Below are 20,351 nucleotides of genomic sequence, written 5' to 3'. Positions count from 1 at the left end.
TTTCTTTTGGTTTGCTTAGCAGGTTCAATTCTTCATACCATCTCTCCAGCTTCATACAGTTTGATCCAATATAAGTATTCTCATATTTCAGAATATCATCCTAGTTTGATTCTTTCTTAAATTGCAGAAAATAGAGATCATGTATATTTGTAGAAATCTTCTCTAGTCTTTTCTCCTCTCATTGTTTTATTAAGGCTTCTTTGGTGACTGAGAATGATATTCTATTCTTTCTTATGTAGTTTCCAACCACTACATTTTATCATTCTTTAACACATTTTTCCTCTACTTTAGTTGGCAGTTTAAATTCAAATGGAGAAGTGAGTACCTCCACTTTTGTTTTAACATCGCCCAAGTAGATTTTTCCTTCATAAGCATGATCATCTACTTTCTTTCCTGCATTATTTTTCTAGACTTCGTTTACTTTCTAGCTGGAATTACTCCTGATAGTATAGGTCTTAGATTTAGGGGACTTCATCAGCTCCCTCATTGTTTCAACTGATCAGTTTACTATCTTTTCATACTCTTCCTTCTTTAGTAAATTTCACTCCTTAAGATAGTGTATATTCAATTGGACAATTGTTTGCTGCATTTTATCTTTATTGAGCACAATCTCTCCTTTCTTTGCGTGCATCAGGAGCTTTGTGATTTTATTTCTCAGTCTAAAGAGATTTGTTCTTTCATTGTAACCAACTTTCCAAATTCATTCTTTCTTCCGCTGTTTTCCTGCTACATTTTCTTCAAATTTTTTATCAGCAATTGGTTCTTGACTTTTGTTGCATTCCTTTTTTTCATGGATAATTTCTTCAGCAATCCTATCAATTTCATTTTCAGTTGCCTCCATTACACCTTCCATCACAAATTCTTTGACTTCCTTATCCTTATTGTTTTTCTTTCTTCCCATTTTAATGAAGAATATAAAACAAAAACAAAACAGAGAAATTATAGGACATGGTACACCAAAAAACCATAGCTATTATAGAACAGGGTAAACTAGAAACTCTAAAATTTAACCAAGTTTTGCATATGAATGAACGACCTAACTATTAGAGTTACCGTGTCGTTCGTGCCGTTCGTGCCGATTGTGCTAATTGTGCCGAAAGAGACCTAAAACGACTAACAACCGCAAACACAACAAGCGAAATGTGAGCTTGATATCTTGTTGATCGTGTCGATCATTTCATTCGTGCCAATTGTGTCATTCGTGTCGTTCGTGCTGATCGTGCCGTTGTGCCGATCATGCCGTTCGTGATTAGAGAATTTTATGTATAAATCTTTAAAACTTTTCTCTCTCTAGTTAAAATGATTTGGTGAAAAAATGGGACAACGGTTTAAGTATGTAGCCCGTAAACACACTTAACCATTTAACTAGACGCAGAACTTACCGCCTAACGGGCTCGAACCCAAGAACTTAGGGTTGATATCCACCTCTTATTCCTAAAAGAGTTATTGATAGAAACTATTAAGTGATATATTTTGTCAATATTTTTTTGTTAGTAACTATTGAGTGATATATTTTGTTTTTAATTGTGTTTTTTTTAATGAATTTAAACTTAATTGTTTTAAAAATAGTTAGTTATTTGTTTTAAATATTATTATTAAAGTTTTCAAATATGTAATGTATTTAGAGCGGTCATATGGGTCAACCCATGGCGGGGAGGGCCTACCCACCAAACCCATCATTTGACGGGTTGACGGCGGGTCGGCCCATCATCCCGGTGGGCTGAAAATCTTCAACCCAGGTGGGTTGCGGGTTATGCAAGTCAACCCGCAGGTTATCTCGTTACAAATAAAATAAATAAAAATCATTAGTAGTTCTAGAAAACAAGAGTTTAAGAACATGATCAAATAGTCATAATACACACCAAACAAGAGTCTTGTCTATCGCTACACATTATTGACCAGCTAGAGTCTCATAATGTTTATCCCCGCATTTATATTGTTTTTTGCATCCATTACATTCATCTTTTTCTATATTATCAATAATCTTCATTCTTAAAATAGATCCAAATATCATAATATTCCCTAGACTTTTTAGATGACCCTTCATCATCCTTAGCACGTTCAAATTCATCAACATCAAATTAATACCTTGATTTTGAGAGGAGTCCATTTCGAAAATAAATTTGTTATTTAACAGAATATTAAGTTTTAGACTTTCAGTGTGAAGCTTCTGAACTGGAACTAAGTTTGAATTCACGAACCCTTGAATACGAGAACAAAGAGAAGAAATGTGGAACAAAAAAGTAGCCGACGGCCAATGGGCGAAATATTGAATATTGACTGCTGCAGTCTAGAACCAAGTTTGAATCCACGAATCCTTGAAGGCGAGAACGAAGAGAAGAAAGGCGAAACAAATAAGTAGTCGGCGGTCGATGGGCGAAGTATTGAGTATTGACTATTGTAGTGTTGTCTGGGAGAGAAAAAAACTTGGGCTATGCGGCATATGCCTATAAGGCTATAAATCAGATTATATTTTTTTTGGCCAACCCGCGGGCCAACCCAAGCCCGACCCGCCTAGGCCCACGACCCGAGTGGGTTGGCCCGTGTATGCCCACTTCAAAATGGGTTACTAATATTTCAACCCAATCCGTCTAAATTGTTTGGCGGGCCGAGCCAACCCAAATTGACGACTCTAAATGTATTATGAGAAATAATTAGGAAAAATAAAATTTAAATATAAAATATAATGTAATATAAATTAATATATTAATTTCTGACGGATATTTATGAAAAAATTCCAATGAAAAATATCTTCGAAGTATTCGTCGGAAACTCTATTGATAAAAAAAAACATCAAGAACTTTTCGACGGATATTTCTACATAAACATCACAAACTTTCTGACGGATATTTCTACGGAAATTTTCCAATGAATAATTCGTCAAAAATATTGAAAACTCACAAACATTCGTCGCAAACTCACAAACTTTCTACAAAAAATTTCTAATAAAATAATTTGTTGAAAATATTTTCGTAAATGGCCGACAGATGGATTTTACGGAAATTTCCAATGAAATAATTTGTCGAAAATATCGTCGTAAATTTCTTATTAAAAACAATGGAAAATTTCCATTGAAGTTATACGTCAGAAAGTTTGTGATGTTTCTGCGGTAAAAACATCTTATGCGGCGAAAGATATTATGTTGGAAATATCATCATAATATGGTATTCACGAAAAAATGTCGCAAATATTTCTGACAAATTTTATATTCGTTGGAAAATTTACTAACAACTGAAATGTCTGATGTTTATTATACAAATGGAAAATATATCATTAATTATAACTTTGTTGGAAATTCGGTAGAAAATATACGCCACAAATACCAAGTTTCCTTTTATTGATAGCCTACTCATTTGAGGGTTTAAAAAGATGTTTTTATTTGAAATACAAATCAAGCTAGATCTATCATTTGAATCTAAATGTATAAACCAATTTATTATCTAGCTATTAATATTAAAATATCATGCTAATAATAATAATGCAAATGACATGGGTTTATCTACATCATCTTCTCAAGAATTCAAAATTAAATTTAATATATAATATTTGATTTAATAAGTTAAGCTTTTATTTTTATATAAATATAATAAAAAAAATATATTTATATAAAATTAACGAAGATGAAAATTATTAATGATGTTAGAGATTATTATTATTATATATATTATATTGTTATGAATGTCACATATTATTTCATTAAATTTTGTGTATAATTTAAATATAAAGTCTTTTTAGCTTATTTAGTTAGAAGTTTTACTTGTTTTTTGTTTTTGTTAGGTGGTAAGTTTGAAACATATTTATAGTATTTTTAATTTTTTTTAACCGTTTTAAGTTTATGGCGAGTCAACCCACGTTTCGACCAAAGTATATATTTATTCTCATATATATTCAAATTAACCACAGCTCTCGACCCGATAAATTCATATTAAGTATTATTATATAGAGAGATTATATTGTTATAAATGTCGCACGTTCATCAAATTTTGTGTAGAATTTAAAATATAAATTTTTATTAGCTTAGTTGGTTAAAAAAATTTAATTGTTTTGTTAGGTTGTAAGTTCGAAATATACATATAGAATTTTTAATATATTTTTAACTTGATATTTTTAACCGTTTCAAGTTTATGGGCGGGTCAACCACGATCTGACACAAGTATCCATTTACTCTCACATATATATTCAAATTAACCACTGCTCTCGATCCGATAAATTCAAATTAAGCATTATATATATATATATATATATATATATATATATATATATATATATATATATATATATATATATATATATATATAATTATTTTTCATTAAATACACTCAAATCTCTTATTTTATCTTTCTTTCTCTTGCATTTTTTTTAAAAGGAACTCAACAAATTAGATGTGAATCCAACCCATTCTTGCTTACCATTGTCACTAAAAATATATTTCTTATCAACTTCCCAAGATGAAATTACATTGATACTTTAGAAGAACAATGTGACAAAAGAATGCCTTATAGAATGTTGATCATGATTTTAGATAAAAAAAAAAAGTAAAAAGAAAGAGAGAATGCTAATTAGGAATGAATAAATTTAAGAAATTTTATCTTTACATACAATCTTATCCACATTGGACCTATTTTTTCAAACTAATGAGTGTAAAGGAGAGAATTCTAAATTTGGAGCTTCCAAATCCACATTATCTCTAGATGGCTCTCGTTTCTCGGGAAATTTGACCAAATGACCCAAATAATAGTAGTTCAAATTAGAAAAGTGATCCAAAGTTGATAATGTTTGTCAAAATAAAATTTTGGGCTTGTGAAATGTTCATATTGCCCTTAATGCACTTTATACCCCCAATTTCGGAAATCCTCATTCATTCAGTTTATTCTCTCTCCCTAAAAACCATAAACTCTTCAACACAGCATCATCATCCATAACTCTCTTTCTCTCTACTTAAATCTTAATCCCTACTTCCCATCCCCACGATTCTCCATTCAACATTAGCAGTCACCAGCAGTTTCTCCCTCGTCCTCACAACTCTCCGTTCAATATCAGCAAGCAACAGTGGTTGAAGAAGACCCACGACTCTCCATTCACATCAGCAGCTAGCAGCGGTTGAAGAAGCAAGCAACTAGCAGCGGTTGAAGAAGCAAGCAACAGTGGTTGAAGAAGACTCACGACTCTCCATTCACATCAGCCGCTAGCAGCGGTTGAAGAAGACTACCATCGCATTCTCAAATTGGTATGTTAAATGTGCATTTTGTGTTATAGTTAGTTGGTTTGATGATTTGTTAGTGACCTAATTTTGTGAAGATTAATATAGTTGTTTCTCGTCACAATTATGTATTGGTTCGTGACGCGTATAATAGAAATGGGTGGCATGTTTTTGATATATTCTTTGAATCAGATTGGAGGACGAGAAAGCATGAATATGTATACTTCCTCCCAAGGTTTGGGAGGAACTACTCATCTTCATGTTTTCTCTTCGTCCCATTTAGTTCAAAGAATTTATCAAAAACATTGACTCTCATTTCTACAATACGCGTCACGCGAAATGTATAGTCTGTGACGCGAATTGTATAATTCGCGCGACGCATATTGTAAAAAGTGGGAGGAGATAGTATTTTGTATGAATACTTTGAATTAGATGGGAGGAAGAGAAATATGAATGCATACTTCCTCTCAAACTTTGGTTGAAGGAACTACCTTTGTCCAAAAAAAGTACTCATTTTTTATTTGAAATAAATAATTTTTTTATAATGAAGTTCTCCACCTTTATGATTTGATTTTCTAACTCAAATTAGAATGAAAAATCATGTTATTGTAAATTTATTAACTGATTAATTATTGTTTGTAATATTTTGAACCATTATATTCCTAATTTTCAAAACAATATTATAAGGTCTTCATATATTTTAAAAAATATATTCTATCTTCTCATTAAAAAAATCAACCTACAAATAATTAATATTTAATCAATACCATACAAATTATAAAAAAAAAAACTAAATATTAGATTAAACCATGATATAACCAAAACAAACCATCGGGTGATAGTGAAAAGAGCCGGTCTATATATTAGACGGTTTAAAAGATCACGGATTCTAGTTATCCCTAATTAAAAGAAAATGAATTTTTTATATTGTGTTTATATATATATATATATATATATATATATATATATATATATATATATATATATATATATATATAGAGAGAGAGAGAGAGAGACAAAGTAACATATAAAATTTAAATAAAATTAACAATGTATATTAAAATCGAAAAATAAAATTAAAACATAAGATATAGAGAGAGAGAGACAAAGTAACATATAAAATTTAAATAAAATTAACAATGTATATTAAAATCGAAAAATAAAATTAAAACATAAGATAATCACACCATGTTATTAAAAAAAATTAGTAATGACAAAATATATAACAAATATTTTTGTAACTATTAAGATTAAGTAGATATTTATTATATTATATAAAATAATAATTAAAATATATATAAATATATATTAAAATATAAATAATTAAATTTATAAAAATAATATTTTAAATATATATTTTTTAATATAAATAATTAAATTTATAAACATATATATATTTAAATATATATTTTTTTTAATATAAATAATTAAATTTATAAAAATAATAATTTAAATATATATAATATGAATAATTAAATTTAAAATGTATATAATAAAAAGTTAAAATTGTAAGAAAAAAATGAAAAACTGAGTTTGAACAAAAATGTATATTGGAAACCACCTAAGTTTGTCTATTGGGTTTGATTTTTCCTAAAATTTAATGTTCATAACTTTTAATCTCATTCAGTAAAACATTTTTTATTAGTCCAAAAATCAGCTACTAAGGTTGTAAATAAATTTAAATGACTTATATTTCAATAATTTTCATTATAAACAAATAAAGTGAAAGGATAAAAGAAGAAAGAAGAATAGAATAGAAGGAAGAAGAATAGAAGAAGGAAGAAGAATAGATGAGAAGGAAGAAGAAGTACATATGAAAAATAATCCAAAATATAATTCAATAAGAATCAAAATATTCTTATTATACTTTAGTCAATTCTAATCCAATTTAAGCAAACCGTTTCTTAAATTTATGAGATATTATTATTGTTTATAGTAAGTATAAAATTAACTCATTGAGTGAAGCTATTTATACCTCCAAACATTTCCCATGAATCAGGTCCTCCATATGCGACCGCAGCAGCAACCGTCGCAACTAAACCAACCGAAATGAACATCGCAATCTCAGCACACCCGCGAATCCTTGGAAATCTTTTGGACAGTATTAGCTTGCATTGCCTTTCCGCCTCCTCCAGAGATTTGCCTTGTTCTTTCTCCATCGCTCCTTTGTTCTAAACAAACCGAAAAAAACAAAACATTTAATAAACTAAACCAATTAAATTAAGGTTTGGTTTGTTGGTTGGGTTTGATTTGATTACCTTGTTTCTGAAACTCATTAAAACTGCCTTCAAATTGTTAGAACAGGCTGGGCTCCATTCAGCATCCAGCTTTCTGAGGACGATTACACTTGCTTTAACATTGTCTAGATAAATATCATCCTGCAATAATTTATCGAGCGTTTATTAAATTCTCTGTTGTAGGCATCCGTTTTCGAATGATAGAAAAATATTTACCCATTTCTGGTAGCAGTTTGGATTCTGAGCCAAACACCAAACAGAAATATCGCTTGCTTCTTTCGATAGATCTGCAAAGTTTTGTCAACTGTTAAAAGAATAGTCCATGGATATGTAAGAATTCAATCTTGTTATTAATTATTATTACCTTCTTCTCCAACAGCAGCTAATTTCATTACCATCTCGAATAAATCTAGAATCGTTTGCTTCATCGATTTGCTCAAAGGGGAGCCAGCAAGAGCCACTTCTTTCAAGATTGGGTAAATACCAGTAAGCCTTTCAGTTGCCTAATCATAAAACATACAAATAAAATTTATCTCATTGTCCTACATTTCTTCTTCTTCTTCATGAAGATGAACAAAACATAAATAAGTAAAGAAAAGAAAAGAAAACCTTGATTCTAGCTGATGGAGGTGGAAATGTGGATCTCATCAGAATCTCTAGCGATTTAACAGACACCAAGCGTTCACCTTTCCTTGAAGCTCCATTCAGAAGAATCGGGCGAGCTTTAGGTGCCGATATGATTCTGAAAAACACAGGATTTTCATGAAATTGTTCATCATCGATCAAATAGTAAAGAATAAGTTGAATTTGTTATATGCATATACCTCTCAACCAACTGTAAGATCATGTCTCTGGATTGTGGATTGAAACCCGGCTTGTTAATCATAGGTAAAAGAAGATTTGCCCACGCATAGAGACCGACAACTAAATCACCTTGAGCAGCCTAAACTTAAGGAAGAATATTTCAGTTCCAGCAAATAACAAACTAAATTTAGCAGATTTAACCAATAAGTTACCTGAGCAATCATCCATACTGTAATTGGGAGCCTATCTTGAAGGAGAAACTTCGAATTTTCTTTCATTTTAGGAACAAGACTAGTCAAAACATCTGGTTTCTTACGCAATGCCATTGCTAGAACAACAAACATCTCAGCCTGCAAATATATATATATATATATTGGCTGAATCTTAATCTGCAAAACTTCATGATAAATGAAGATCATACTCGAAATTATCAAATCCGTACCTTAGATTTGGAAGGAGAATGATTAACTGTCTTTGAATCATCCTTGGTAGCGGATTCAGCCTGAATTTGATCGACTGACCATAAAACGAAAGAACCGAGAGCATCAACGGATCTAGAGTTAATCCAATCCATTGAAGCTATCGCTATCGGTTCTGGTATATGCACAAGAGGGATCTATATAAAATAAAAGAAGAGTGTGACCTAATTAGGTTCAATGAATCCATGAAATTGAAACGATTCACTCTACTTATCTTAATGAAATGACTGTAGATTTGAAGAAACGACTTACATCAACCATCTTCGAAACAGGAGATTCGTTCAGAATCATCTGCCATTGAAACTGAGAAACAGTTACTGATGCAAATGCACGGCTAAAATAGTCAGCAAATCGCAGTAGCTGAATATCCTGCTGAAATTCATTCGAAACCTGTTTTCAAATAATCAAATCCAAGTTCAGTATCAAGAATCAAAGAATCGAAGAAGAAGAAGAAGAAGAAGAAATCGCCATTGCTGAAAAAAAATAAGAGAATGAAAAAAAAAATAATAATATAATATAAAGAAGAGAGATAAACTGACGGTTATTTCAGCAAGGAAAGCTAGGAAATCAGATTCATCGATTTTAGCAGCAGCTTCCGCTACACTGATACTCTTCTTCTTAATCTTCTTCTTCGTTTTCTTCGTCTTAATCTGAATCGCGTCGGTTTCATCGCCGTCATTTCTAATCGCATCAACTTGAGATTGATCAACAACATCATCAACACCTTGAGCCGGTGGTTCGTCTTTAAATTTGGCTGAATAGAAGTGATCCAAAGCGGCTTTCTGAGATTCAACTAAGAGACGATGTTCCTCCGAGAGTTCATCAAATCGCAGATTCTCAGAAACTCCATTCTCAAACGCCATCGCTGATCGTTTCTTCTGGCGTTTCGGATATGAAACTACCTTCCATCCTGCCGCCAATTCGATTTCGCCTCTCTCTTCTCTTAGAATCTCTTCGATAACAGCTAAGCTTTCATCCATGGTTCAAATCGCTGATCTCTCTCTCTCTCTCTAAAACTCTGTTCTATGATCGACTAGAAACGTCGAAGTTTTGATAGAGAGAGAGTCTCTATTTATACTTGAAGCAACAAAGACAGGCAAAATGTGTTGGAATTTGATAATCCAAAGACGCAACCGCATTGCAATTTTAGTCAACCCAACTTTTACCACTTTTTCCATTTTTACATATTTACCCTTTCAATTTATCTTATTTACATCTTATACCATTCTTCATCAAATCAAAATTAACATATTTATGAAAAATAAATTAAATAAAATATACATGAATAACCCATCTTAAAGAATCCTTAAAGAAAAAAAAAGTTACAATCCCATGTCTAAAATAACACAAGATGTGATAAGTAATCAATATAGATAATATGATAAATACGACAAAAAAATCGGTCTCTTTACGCTAGAAATTTGTCGTGTTGAACGTATCGATTTAGGGTATGTCTTGATTGTTTAATGTAGGGTTATTTGAATTTTTATTAGGTCATGAAGATTAAACAAATTGATAAAAAAATGGATTATTTGAGATTATTAATATTTTTTATATTTGATATTTGAATTTTTGTAAAATAAATATTTATATGTGTAGGGGTAATATAGTATTTTTTTATATATATAAATAATTTGAATATTTTAAGAGATGATGGAATAAATAATTATTTATGGAAAAAAATAAATCATCTAAAAGTAAACAATCTCTATACAGATTACATGAATTCATTATACTAAAATAATAATTAGATTACATGTATATATTCTTTATGGATGTGTCTCAATATCTTTTTATTTAATACATTTATTATAGTACTTTTATTACTATTTGAATATTTTAAAGTTTTTCTTTTTTTGTGTATATCTTTAATAGATTATGTCAATCTACAATATGATTAAATATTTTTTAAATTTAAAATAAATCAATCTCTTGCCATGTTTTTAATTATAAAATAATATATATATATATATATATATATATATATATATATATATATATATTTTAAAATAATAAGTTAACATGATTTAAAAAACGGTCCCTCTATTTTTAAATTAATGCATTCTTAGTAAAAATAAAATATAAGATACAACTATTTTCATTTGAACAAACCATGTGAATTTGTATTGACAATATTCTAATTTTGATCTTATACATCAAAATAACATAATTAATGTATTATTAACAAATTATATGTAATCTCCTTTCAATATTGCAATATAGTTAGAATGAAATCATTTGTATTACTGCGTTTGTCGGTTTGCGTTTAATTTTGTTTTGTCATTTCTTTTTTTTCTTCTTTTTATAAAAAATTTTCATCAAAGTGTTCCATATAATGATACAAACATAGTTACATGAAAATCTCAATCAAAAGTCATCCCTCAAAGAATTCATTCAATATGAAATTGAGTTCATCGTATATTTTCGATTTCTCTTATAATCGTTTCTTATTCAAATTGGATATTACATCGATCTTGTTTAATTCAATAATTAACCAATCAAATTAAATAGAATGCATCGAGAATTGATAAAAGCTCGAACAATATAGTGATGCTTCCATGAGTGTGAAAGTTCAATTGTCGTTTCCTATAATAAATTTTAAATTTTGACGTAGATATCTAATTATCTTTTTTAATTAGACTCCAATGCTATTTTTAAAAGTTTTAAATCTTTATCCGACATATATTTTTTACGTTTAATTTTGTTTTTTCATTTCTTTTCTTCCTTTCATAATTCTTTTCATCAAAGTGTTTAATAAAATGATATAAACATAATTACATGAAAATCTCAATCAAAAGTCATTTCTCAAATAATTCATTTAAAATGTAATTGAGTTCATTAGATACATTTTCGAGTTCTCTTATAATTGTTAATCTAATTCAAATACATTGATCTTGTTCATTTCAATAATCAACCAAGCAAATTGAGTAAAATTCTTATAGAATTGAAAAAAACTGGACCATTATAGTGATATTTTCAAACGTACGAAAGTTCATTTGTCATTTCCTATAACAAATTTTTAATGATTTTACAAATAATCTAATTATCCTTCATAATTAGACTCCGGAGCTATTTTCACAAGTTTTAAATCTTTATCCGACATATAATTATTGCGTTTCATTTTGTTTTATCATTTGTTTTCTTTTTTAAAAAAAATTCATCAAAGTATTCCATATAATGGTAAAAACATAATTAAATGAAAATCTCAATCAAAAGTCATCCCTCAAATAATTTATTTAATATGCAATCGAGTTCATTATATGGATTTTCAAGTTCTCTTATAATTGTTAATCTTATTCAAATCGAATATTACATTGATCTTGTTCATTTCAATAATCAATCTAGCAAATTGAGTAGAATGATTAGAGAATTGACAAAAACTTGGCCATTATAGTGATACTTTCAAAAATGCGAAAAGTTCATTTGTCGTTTCATATAACAAATTTCAAATGATTTTACGAAGAATCTAATTATCCTTAATAATTAGATTCCGACGCTATTTTTAAAAGTTTTAAATATTTATCCGACATATCATGATTTTTGCGATTAATTTTGTTTTGTCGTTTCTTTTCTCTTTAGAATTTTCTTTCATAAAAGTGTTCCATATAATGAATCGAAAATAATTAAATGAAAATCTCATTCAAAAGTCATCCTTCAAATAATTCATTTAATATGCAATTGAGTTCCCTATATGCAATTTCTAGTTCTCTCTAATTCAAATTCAATATTACATTAATCTTGTCCATTTCAATAATCAGCCACTCAAATTGAGTAGAATGCTTAGAGAATTAGCAAAAACTCGACAATTATAGTGATGCTTCCTAAAGTGCAAAAGTTCATTTATTGTTCCCTATAACAAATTTCAAATAATTATACAAAGAATCTAATTATCCTTTTTAATTAGCACCGTTATCTCTAAAAGTTTTAAACTTTATTCAATACTATTTAATTGATTGAAAGAAACATATTGTCATTTTATTCATTTTATTCGTATTTCAAAACTTATTTAATTCATAATAAATAAATAAATTAAAAGAAAAACTAATATGACACTCATACCCACTTCAAATCAAAACGTTTTCAATAATAATAAAAAACTTTTAAAATTATTTTATAAAATATATAATTAGTTCTAGACTTTTAGTTTAAATAAGATTATAATAGTTTGGTTATAATGTAATGAATAATTGTATCTCACTCTATAAGAAGGCGGGTCAAATAATCAAATATAGTATCGGCCCAACCATGGGGGTTTGGTCTGGTATGTCATCCCTATGAGTAAGTAAGGTGCCAAATTTAGGGTATAATAATTGTTGTAAAAGTGCTACTCATCCCTACCAAAGGACCAAGATTATTTGTTTGTTATTACAATTTAAAAGACTTTTGTAATTTACATGTTCATGTCTCTAAATGATGTCCCTCAGCCTAACCAAGTGTCTTGGAAACCACTAAATAAAGTTTCTTTGCTCTTATCTTCAAAGAAAAAAAAAACTTTATAAGAGGATATGATCAAACTTAATTTCAGTCTCATCTCAATCTCAATCTCAATCTAAAAAATGATGTTATTTATAATTTATCTATATATATATATATATATATATACCAGTTAATTATAATTCAAGTTATCCCCTCTTCTAGCCTAGTGGCAACAAGAGATGGATATCCCCAGGCCTGCATGAGGTCCTAGGTTCGAGCCCGTCAGGCGGCAAGTTTTGCGCCTGATTAATTGGTTAAGTATGTTTGTGGGCTATGTATGGAACCCAGCGTTCTAAAAAAAAATGTTAGGGATAATAATAATAATATATAAATAAATAAATAACTTTGTTAATATAATTATTATATGTTTATGTTTGTGCAATTTTTATTTCTTTTTAGTAATTTCAAGTGTTCTAAGGTGTAAAGTGGGACCCGTAAATGGGTAAATACATGAAATCTGTAACGAATTCGTATGCAAAAATTCATTGTTATGTTAATATAAGGTATCTAAAATCTATTTTAAAATAAAAATAACAGCAGATGATAATTATAAAATATTAAATCGATTAAGCCTAAATTTTTTTTAAATAAAAGACTTTCTATTCATTATTATTTATATTTTTCAAATTTATATTGTAATGTTTGAGGAACTTAATTATTAAGAAATTAGTTATCGGTTTAGTAGAGATCATTTCAGTGATTTTAAAAAGCGGCCTTATTTGTTTCAGAATTTCTTCTATTATGAATGATCAGTAATTAAAAAAAAAAAATTGATAGTGTATATATTTATTTATTATAAACAATTTTCAAATTATGTAAAAACTAATTTTCTCCAAACCTAATACGTGACATTCAACCAGATCCGAAACCGGGTTCTGAAATATACTAAATTTAATAACGCTTTTCAGTTCAAACTCAGTTCCAATTCGAGTCGGCCTATAGATATCAAAATGACAAAAAAAAATGTGTTCAAATAGGAATACTGTTGTTGTATTAGCTTAAAAATCTTTTATGCCATCTCTATTTAACAGAATTACACAAAGATCGACGTCTACATCTTCTTCGTGCATGTTTAACAAATCATTTCGGTCTAAAATAACAAGCAGCCAATCCACAACACAAAACAATTAATTCATTTTTTCGTCATAAACGTGCAATTCCTCACATGTCAGCTACGGACCATTCATATGCTTCTTGTTCTGTTGCTTTTCTATCATTCATCCGCTTAAATAAATCCTTCTCGGTCCCTACAGTTATAAATAAAATGAATGATACGATCGGTCAATCATTCGATCTCAAGAGCGAAAGGGGAGATAAGAGAAAAACAGAAACTGGTTCATACCATTACTGCGGTCAACACCATCCCAATGCCTTCCAGGTCTGATACTGTATCTATTTGGTGCAGCATCTAGTCCTCTTTTAATCCAACTGTGGTTCGGAATCTCTTGGGGAATAACAAATCCTGACGATTTCATCTTCTCATCAGCTCCTAAATCTGTCAATATCGGCTGATCCCTCTGCAATTCCCCATCACAAAAAACAAATTTATAACACACTTAGATAAGCCTTTGATTCTTTTGAAAGCACCTTGTAGGAAGTTGGTATCTCACAAAATGAAAAATACGAAAACACAATTTTCTTCCATTTTAGTTATCTTAATCAAGTATATATGTAAAGATCAATTCACTAACCTTCACTAAGTGTGCCATCGGATCACCCCATCTAACTCTCTCTTTCATCATCTTCTCAAGTACCGGATCGTCCCTACAAAAATAAATAAGTTACATACAAGTGTCAAGCCAATAGATCATGCCTACAAAATTAATCAGTATCTAGTCCTACACTATACAACTTCCAGATAACAACCACCATTACTGACTTGAGCCAGTTCATATCCATAATCAATAAAATGCAAAATATTCCCTCAAAAGTTGAATTGATAGCATAGAGGAAAACTGAAGGTGTCATCAACTATTAAAAATTGAACAAGAACTTAAATGTCACCTTGTTCTTGCAAATGGTTGATCCTTTTCATGTTCTATTTCCAACAATTTTTGTTCAGCTTCCCGCTTTTGGGCCAGGCCCTTTCCCCATTCCAATTTCACCTCCTGTTAGAAAATATGAATGTAAATTAGGAAGAAAATTTGTGGAAACATCTTATTAGCATATCTCACTGCAGAAACAAACAAACAAACAAACAAACAAACAAAATCTAAAGCACATTAATGGTGCAAAGACAAACTTATGCATAATTATGTAACCTATCTTTTTAGGTCACAATTAATCCCTACATAAATATACTTAATGGAAGAAACTTCAGTAATGACTAAAAAATAATATACAAGGGATCTCCTGAACTATATGACAATGTGTCAAACTATTAGTTGCTGTTCATTACTTTTACAACTAATAAATTATCAAAGTGGTAGAGCGCAAGACTCATGTTCTCAAGGTCATAGGTTTGAGTCTACACACCCGTACAATTTACAATAAAGAACAAAAAATCATCCATAAACTAGTAAAGTAATAATAAACATCTAACATTTCTGCAATGCTAAACAAAAGTCAAAAGTAACCACCATAACAACATTATGTAATTGAAGGGAGAAAAGCCAGTCTAAAACGGTTTAATCAGAATTACAATATCAAGACCATAGAGTTTCCAATTGCAAATGATAGCAGCAATAAAAGGCAGAGAGTAAATGAACTCCAACACTAGGTTAGAAAGCCTCCAAGGATGAAAACTACATGTTTCTTATTTATGTATGAAGTTGAAAATTGTATATCTTGGGTTGAACCCAATTTAAATGAAAAGTATAAAAGATAGTATTATTGCAGCTTATAATAAGCAATGCTGAATAGTGTAATTTTTTTTTTTTTTGACATAACACATTATTCTAATGGCAAAAAGTTTGAAGTCATATATACCTTGGGCTTTTCTTCCTTTTTATCCTTTTTCTCGAATTCTTCCTTGGATATGCGCTTTCCTGGAGCAATAAGAAGTAAGAAGCATATAAGCATGTGCAAAGAATTTCGGCAAGATTCTTTGGTACAGATGAGGATCAGAGGAAACATTACCTGTCATTTTATCACGATAAACACGTTCTCCATCACGACCACTTACCATTGAGTTCATATCTTTGTACCTATAATCACATATTTTAAGAACTAAACAACTAATAAATAAACATAGATTATAGACTATAGTACTTAAATATGTGAAATGACAACTAATCATTTCCACCAATAAACCCCACCCGAACTATGCAGATCAAGTATTATAATCAATTAATAGATTATAGTATTTAAATATGTGAAAAGACAAAAGAAGATAAATAAACAGTTTCAGCCACATTTCATGCAGATCAATGATAAATAGAAATAGAAAAAATAAATATTCCAACCATTATCATTTCCACCAACAAACCCCACCGAAACATGAAGAGACCAATACAACACTTCCTTTGCACCAAATTACAACAATTAATTAGGAGATTGAATACACGATTTGGTAGACTTGAATTGTCATAGTTCCTCGAATCAAATTTCAATTCTCATTAATCATGTTGTTAGAGCGATAGAGGTCTATCATGAACCTTCATGAATAAGATTTATATGATAATTTCATCATAAAAAGTACAAAAGATTTGGTGTTTTAGCTAGTTTAGGATTGTTTTGTTGAGGAGCCAGCTGTATAAATAATCCCTAGCATGTATATAGAACCTCTCTTCGGTTGAATATTCAATATATCTGAGTTTATTCCTAGTTTATCTTTATTAAACTTACTATAATTCTTAAATTATACTTTTTCTCTCTGACTTTTTAACTCCACATCTCTTGGTCATATGGCATATGGCTAGCGAAACATCCATGCACAATATTAATCATTTTGGAAGAACCAATTATTCCTCTAGATCCCCTGTACGCTAATTTATGTGCCTGATATGAGCAATTTAAAATGAAAACAGAAAATTTAGTGATCAATCCATTACCTTTTCCAATCATCCTTCTTAGTTCTTGCATTTTCCTCTTTAATATCTTGACCACTAATCAGCCCCGTCCTTGGTTGTTGCTTAAGTGAGGATGGCTCCTTCCTTGAAGGGGAATATCCTAAACATAAAGAAACCTTAAAGCATCAAAGCTTATTCAATTGCAATGTAGTAGAAGAAAGAAACTACTAGATCCAATCATACCTTTCCTGCCTTTTCTCGGAGGGGAAAGATCTTCCCCAATAGAGGTACGAAAGTCAGGGCTGGGTGAAGAACCGCGACGAACTCGTCGAGGAGGGGAAATATCTGATAAATCAGATATCATAGTGTTTTTCTTTTCCTGAGCTGATGTTTTAGTATGGGTACGACGGGGAGGGGATAGGTCCGACTCTTGAACGGGAGAATGTTGGCGCTTCCTTTGCCTCCGTGGTGGCGAAAGGTCATCAACATCTCTCCCGGGACCACCACTAGGTTCTGGTGAAGGAGAGTCGTGCCGAGACCTCTCACGAGCACGGGCAATGTTAGAACTCTGCCTGACTACACCTGCATGTGCAGAATCTGGGGGAAAAGAACGTAACTTTTTGCCTTCAGGTTCTGGTGATGGAGAATAGTGGCGTTTCCGAAGAGGGGGGAACTCAGTAGCTTCCTTTTCACCATGTTCTGGTGAGGGTGTGTCATTCCGAGGTCTTCTTTTACGCGGTGGAGAAATATCGGAATTTTCTTCTTTTAAACTTAATTGGGTAGCAGTTTCAGATACTGAAACCCAACCACTTCCATCTTCAGAAATAGCACCAATTGCATGTTTTTCTCGAATCAGCTCTAGTCTCTTCATCCGCTTGACTTCAATATCTTCATTAACTTGGGGCCTCTCTTCAACTGCATAAATGGGTCTCAGGTATTCATAATTCCATTAGAAATTCAAATTTAAGACAAAGGTATAAGATTTTATATCAGGAAGTATATTTATTACCTTCTGATTCATCACTTTCTTCATCAAGCTTTACCTGTTTTTGCCAAACTGGGTCTGTATCAACGACAATCACTCCATTAGCTTCTTGTTGAACTTTTTTCTTCTTCTTTTTCTCTATCTTCTTTTTCTTCTTATTCGACTCATCAGGCTTATCTTCATATCTTTTCAAATATTCTTTCAGTGAAGTGGCAGAAGAAGCAACAGGTGCCATTCTCAACTTGATATCCTGATTCATATCGATTCAAAATGTTTAGAAATGTTTGAGAGTGGCAAAGTATCAATCCAATTAAAATTATAGCATCACCTAGGAATCCAGAGAAATTAAAGTACACAACAAATGCACATAAATTGTGACAGTTTACACTTAAGAAAGATGAGAATAAATCTGATTGAAATGTTAGTTTAGAACACCATAATGTTTACTGTTTAGAGAAGAGGTTTACAATATTGAATTCCAATAGGTTTGGTACCTATAAGAATTGGGAAGCGATGCTTTTATCAAAAAAATGCCTCCAATGGAAGCTCACCACTTCCAGAAAAGAAAAGAAAAAAACAGTTTCTCCAATCCCAATGTTTTCCTTCAAATCAAACACATTAACAATTCATAAATAATCAAGGTGCTATTTACTTTGACCAAGTACATCGAAACTGGATCTCATAATGACTGATAGTAGCACCACCAACATATGAAATCGCATATCACACTTGATAATGTGATTGCAGATTCACGGCACAAAGAACATCTCCTCGACAGATGTAACATACATGCATAGTCAAATTCAGACTGAACAAAGAAGTAGAAGAAAAGTATTAACTAATATACCAACATTATTAGTACATTAGAACAGAAAGGCAAAGCTGTGAATTACAGCAATTTCCTCAAATAAAAAAGTTTCCACGGTTTCAAAAACGAAAAATATAAAAGAACCGTTAAATTTCACATTGAGATATAGACAAGTTTTTGACCCATATACAAACCTAATTTTAAGCCTCTCAGAACTCCAAGAAATGAGAGAGCGAGATAGAGGAGTAGAATAGTATTTAGAAAGGGAAACACAACAGCAACCAAGGACAACGAATAACTATTTGTTCCCGTTGAATATAATAACATAGGAGGAAAATTAACATTTTGCCAAGGATAAAGAAAAAAATAGAAATAGACAGATGCTAAGCATCATACTACCTCTGTGGTGCATTAAAGGTAATAAGATTTCAAACTGGTCATTTGTAGGATTCTCCTGCTTAAACTTAAGAAGTTCTTAATTGGATGGTTTACAATTGCATACTGAAAGAAGGATTATTCAAAGGTGGAGTTATTTCAATCATTTGGGTTATCTGGATTGTAAGAAACAATCAAGTCTCAAGTGCAACCAAGATCAACCCCTTGCCAGTTTATCTAAAAGCAGTCACTTATATTTGTTTTTTCTGTTTTGCGGCCTTGGATGCTACATAAAATTCAATTAGCTATAATGTAGACTCCTAATATTTAACATTTGGAATCTGTTATTGAATTAGGGTCATTTACACACTTTAACACGACATATATATATCATAATCAGAGGCATTAACTGAAAAGGAAGATAAGCATTTGAATTTTCTCAAAAGTTATTATCCCATAAGAACCCAAATATCTTCCAAACATCTCTAGGTTTTACTTAAACTTGAGCAAAAGTATCCAGCCAATGAACTTTTACCTTACATCTATGCTAAATGTTGCACATATTCCTTTCCTACATTTAGCTCACAAAATTACGTACTTGCTAGATTTCAAAACTTCAAATCAGGAAGTAAGGGCAGGAAAATAAGTTCAAATCGCGAATCAAGAAACAGTCTTTACCTTTTTCAATCGCTTCCTCGATGCCCAGGGAAATGGACGATACAAGGTCCAGGAAGGAGGAAAAACCAGGTGCTTGTCGAACACGAAGACGAAGGTGCGACGAGGCCAGGCCTGGACGAGGGTCGGCCGAGGTTCGGACTTGAGAGAGAGAAGCTAAAAAATGGAAGACGGTGATCTGAAAATTCACAATAGCCCCTGAGCTTTTGAAGTATTATTTTAATTTACCTTAAACTTATTTTATTAAGATCCTACCTTAAATTATGGATTTTATTCATATCAAATATTCAAGTTTAAAAAAAACATTACAGTCCAAATTATAAAAAAAAAATAAAAACTTATTTTTTGAAATTTAGGCTAAC

General features: G+C 30.7%; 2 protein-coding genes across 2 annotated transcripts; both read right to left on the bottom strand.

The window, feature by feature from the left end:
* Nucleotides 1–7,014: 7,014 nt before the first annotated feature.
* Nucleotides 7,015–9,774, bottom strand: LOC124920571. The gene is made up of 10 exons (XM_047461078.1): nucleotides 9,260–9,774; nucleotides 8,973–9,110; nucleotides 8,684–8,857; nucleotides 8,454–8,591; nucleotides 8,262–8,380; nucleotides 8,047–8,179; nucleotides 7,802–7,940; nucleotides 7,654–7,724; nucleotides 7,459–7,578; nucleotides 7,015–7,371 (listed from the first exon to the last, which is right to left on the bottom strand). Exons 1-10 carry the CDS (start codon nucleotides 9,698–9,700, stop codon nucleotides 7,153–7,155), a joined length of 1,692 nt encoding a protein of 563 aa, XP_047317034.1. The 5' UTR covers nucleotides 9,701–9,774; the 3' UTR covers nucleotides 7,015–7,152.
* A 4,373-nt stretch (nucleotides 9,775–14,147) lies between these two features.
* Nucleotides 14,148–20,146, bottom strand: LOC124921097 (BUD13 homolog). Its single transcript, XM_047461707.1, has 10 exons — nucleotides 19,993–20,146; nucleotides 18,156–18,381; nucleotides 17,390–18,061; nucleotides 17,189–17,306; nucleotides 16,275–16,342; nucleotides 16,125–16,183; nucleotides 15,201–15,304; nucleotides 14,888–14,960; nucleotides 14,539–14,713; nucleotides 14,148–14,443 (listed from the first exon to the last, which is right to left on the bottom strand). The coding sequence occupies exons 2-10, from the start codon at nucleotides 18,364–18,366 to the stop codon at nucleotides 14,358–14,360; spliced, it is 1,566 nt and encodes a 521-aa protein (XP_047317663.1). The 5' UTR covers nucleotides 18,367–18,381; nucleotides 19,993–20,146; the 3' UTR covers nucleotides 14,148–14,357.
* Between the last annotated feature and the right edge of the window lie 205 nt (nucleotides 20,147–20,351).

This window comes from Impatiens glandulifera, chromosome 1, assembly GCF_907164915.1.
Source record: "Impatiens glandulifera chromosome 1, dImpGla2.1, whole genome shotgun sequence".
Lineage (NCBI taxonomy): Eukaryota > Viridiplantae > Streptophyta > Magnoliopsida > Ericales > Balsaminaceae > Impatiens > Impatiens glandulifera.
Note: the sequence above shows the minus strand (reverse complement) of the source record. Positions and strands in the feature narration are given on the sequence as shown.